The sequence below is a fragment of the Sinocyclocheilus anshuiensis genome, unplaced genomic scaffold, assembly GCF_001515605.1.
Source record: "Sinocyclocheilus anshuiensis isolate Anshui unplaced genomic scaffold, SAMN03320099.WGS_v1.1 scaffold223, whole genome shotgun sequence".
In the NCBI taxonomy this organism is placed as follows: domain Eukaryota; kingdom Metazoa; phylum Chordata; class Actinopteri; order Cypriniformes; family Cyprinidae; genus Sinocyclocheilus; species Sinocyclocheilus anshuiensis.
In genome coordinates, this window is record NW_015548214.1 from 128,780 (window position 1) to 132,566 (window position 3,787).

A 3,787-nucleotide genomic window follows, 5' to 3' on the forward strand; every position below is an offset into this window, starting at 1 on the left:
CTATACTTATTTATAGAAATATATTCAAATATTTGACAATATTTTTGTCCTCAGGGTATTTTTTATTCCTTTTTAGTTCTGTGTTTATTTGTATTTTTTTTTTAGTTGTACAGCACTTTGACAACTTCTGTCGATTTCTGTTGATTTTTAATACTAAAATGATTGTACTATACCATTTAAAAGTTTGGGGTCAGTTTTTTATTTGTTTTAAAGAAATCATTACTTCTATTCAGCAAGGATGCATTTATTCAAAAGTAGTTAGAACAACAAAATTCTATTTAAAAAAAATGCTGTTCTTTTGAACTTTCATCTTGATTTTTGTTCATCAAAGAATCCTGAAAAAAAAGTGTCTTGGTTTCCACAAAAATATGAAGTAGCACAACTGTTTTAAAGTAGTCATCTGGGAGTGTATTTGCCAATATACAGTAGTCAACTTTTGAAGTGGATCAAAACCTTTTATTAAAGTTAACCTAAAACCAAATGCGTTCTTGTCTTAGGACAAATTTTATGAACTTTTTTTGATCCACTTCAAATGTTGACTACTGTATATTAGCAAATACACTCCCAGATGACTACTTTATTAAAACCAAGTTGACACATATTTGACAGCTGCCTTAAATACAGATAACTATAATTATTGTGATTAACAAATAACACCTAATTGTATCAATTAACAAATGAAAAACTATATTTGTCAGGTTTTAACAACAGTATAGCATGGCTACCACAGAGGATGGTTGCTAAACAAATCCCTATCCCTTTGGGGGAAAAAAGCATAAATCAATGAAAAAGGATGAATGTGCCACAGATCTAAAATGCAATGAGAAAAGGCAGGTGAGGTTAGTCTCTGTACACGTAACACAAGACTTATTGTCAGGATGCAGCAAAATCGATACCAACAATTCGTTTAGTATATTTTCTACTGCATGTTTGGTTTAATATCAGATTAGAAAAAAAGAAGAAACACTATAAAACAATAAAAAAAAGATTTACATTTTCCTAAATATCAGTTCTTGCAATGCAATAAAAGAGGAATGTAAAATGACAGTTAGAAATGTCGTCAACCCAAATATTGCTGGATAAATAAAGCCTTCTGTGCACAATGTGCTGTATTTGTAATATAAAGATAAATTAAACAGAAGCCAATTAAAACATGCAAATATTATGAATAGGCTGCGGGTTATATTTTGATTCCTTAATGTATCAATGTACGTTTAAACAGCAAACCTAAGACTGTTGGCTGAATTATTCACAGAAGTGTATTTTTGCTAAGATTCGTAAAAAAAAATAAATAAAAAAAACTCAAGAGCCCAAACAGCATTGTATTTTTATTTAACAAATCAACAGCTCTAAGCTCAAATAGCGATCTTCTTTTATTTAACAAATCAACATAGAAATATTGCATTGACAAGTAAACATGATCATTCTTAATTCCATAAACTGGTAGAAATACATTGTTTGAGTAACCTCTAGAATGATAAACTAAGGCAGGCATCCGATGCTAGCCCAGAGTGCCTCAGAAACACATGATCTACTGAAATTTACAAAACGACCATGGGCAAAACACCACTAAGTCAACCCAAATATGAATATGAATTTAAAATCCCCCCTCCCAAACCCACATCCATTCAACATCATCATCATCATCATCTATCATTCATTAAAGCATATTTACAGTGAGTGGTACTTGCACGAGTGCACAGAGAATCAGGACGTTGTTCTTCACTATAAATGGTTAAGTTCATGCAAATGCAACAATAACATCAATCAAATCTGAAATGAAATTAAATGCCAAACCTGTTAAAAAGACTTCAAAAAGAGGAAGAGAACAGAAAGCATACACTACTAAGTATAGATTAAGGCAACAGATTCCTGATACTGATACTGTTTTAGTGTCATGGAATTAAAGCTGCGCTAATCATCATCAACATCCCAACAAAAATCATATAAACCTACTAACTTACTCAGTCAAAACGAACAGAAACAAATTAAATGTTCACATTGTGCAAGGAAAAAAAAAATTGACATGGTATTTTACAACCTTCAGCACAGTGCAATTACAAAGAGTTTTGCCATAGAAAAAAAGCCCTTATAGTTCTATACATATGGCGTGGCTTTTTCTACTTTAATTTGCAGGAAATAAAGCATTGGATTCAACTAGTAGTTGATTAAAAAGGGAAGAGTCATTACTCCTCTCTAAGATACACATACCCAATTTATATATACATATATATATATAAGGACGGAAGAAAAGCTCTAAGAAAATAGGTTTAGCATTAAAAAAATTCTCTGTAATATAACCGTTCTCTGGTTTTCCACCACAGCGATCTACAGGATTACAGTAATTCACCTCTTACTGCTCAAGCTAATGTCACAGAAATACTGCTGGAGGAGACGCCGGCTCGCAGTGCCTCTCTGTGGCTTCTAACAGGAACTGCGGCACTTCTGCAACTACTGGACTGCAAAGTGCAATTCAAAAGTACTAAAGTGTCACAGGAACAGTAATAGATAGAACAAAAGTAGATCCTTAAAATTTCCCAAATGAAATTCAACACTCCAACTTCAAAATCAGTTTAGTAGCAGTTGGAAAAAAATAATCATGAATGTTTTGCTCCACTGAAAGCATGTCTGATATCAAGGATGATAAGTATTCCTCAACAAACCTCAGTGTAGTGTAATAGTGCACATACATAGTGTTCCAGCCAACAGAATGCTCACTTTTACTCTATATTTGTCTTTTTTTTTTGTGTCGAGTTCTTCCAACCCAGTTTTGTTTCTATTTTTTGATTTTTTTTTTAAAGCACAGTAAATTTATTCAGTATAAAATTCTGTACTGTGAAATTATTGCATAATCACATTTGCATAAGCTATCCTGGATGTTACTCATGGTTCATGTTTCTCTCCTGGCCTTTTTCTTCTGAACTTGCTTCGGTGGTTCCCAATTCTGATCAGATTTCTCTGTGGGAGCAAAAACAAAGGATTTTATTCAGCATGATTGTTATTAATTAATTATACTATTATCATATTATTATTATTATATACAGCAGGGTCACATGGGGGGGGGTAGATAGTGATATTCTGAAAGTTTCATCAAAATTATGCTGAAAATATTCTCTGTAATGGGAAAATGGTATTAAAATAAATGAAAAAAAAAAAAGTGCAAAATACAAGAATTTTTACTCAGTCAAATGAATTAGGTCACACATATACTATTGCTGTTAATCATTCTCACCAGGGTTATTATAGTTAACTAAAACTACAACCATAAAAAATATTTTCGTTATTCAAAATAAATGTTAACTGAAATAAAATGCAATATAAAAACCTTTAAACATTTTATTTCAGCAAGTTGATAGGACAACATTTCTCATTTTTCAATTAGTTTAACTCGAAGTACTAAAATAATTACAATTAAATTAAAATTAATAAATTACAGATAGATAGATAGATAAGATAGATAGGAGGGATTAAAGTTCCGTCGCTACGACGGATTTCCGTCAGTTCATAAAGATGGTCACTTGCTTCATTCCTGAATGATTCAGCCGTTCGAACGAATCAATTGAATGAATGATTCAGTGATCAAATCAGTGACTTGCTGCCACCTGCTGGCGGATTGTTTCTTTTTTAGCATATAATTTCAGTTATTTAAATCATATTTCTGTATTGAAAATTTTATATTTAAAACATTAATCTCCATATGAATTTATGAAATTGCACTCATGCTACCTCTGAGCCTCATTAAACGTCTGAAAATGTACCTACAAGCCACTTTTGTGTTCTTCTGTGC

General features: G+C 31.7%; 1 protein-coding gene across 5 annotated transcripts in view; it reads right to left on the reverse strand.

Moving 5' to 3' along the window:
- Nucleotides 1–1,308: 1,308 nt before the first annotated feature.
- The window catches only part of LOC107653833 (protein LYRIC-like), a 12,517-nt gene continuing 10,038 nt past the window's right edge, over nt 1,309–3,787 (reverse strand). For all 5 annotated transcript variants that reach the window (XM_016440680.1, XM_016440679.1, XM_016440681.1 and 2 more), the window contains one exon: nt 1,309–2,958. In XM_016440680.1, coding sequence (XP_016296166.1) covers nt 2,891–2,958 — 68 coding nt within the window. In that variant the 3' untranslated portion in view covers nt 1,309–2,890. The remainder of the gene's footprint in view (nt 2,959–3,787) is intronic.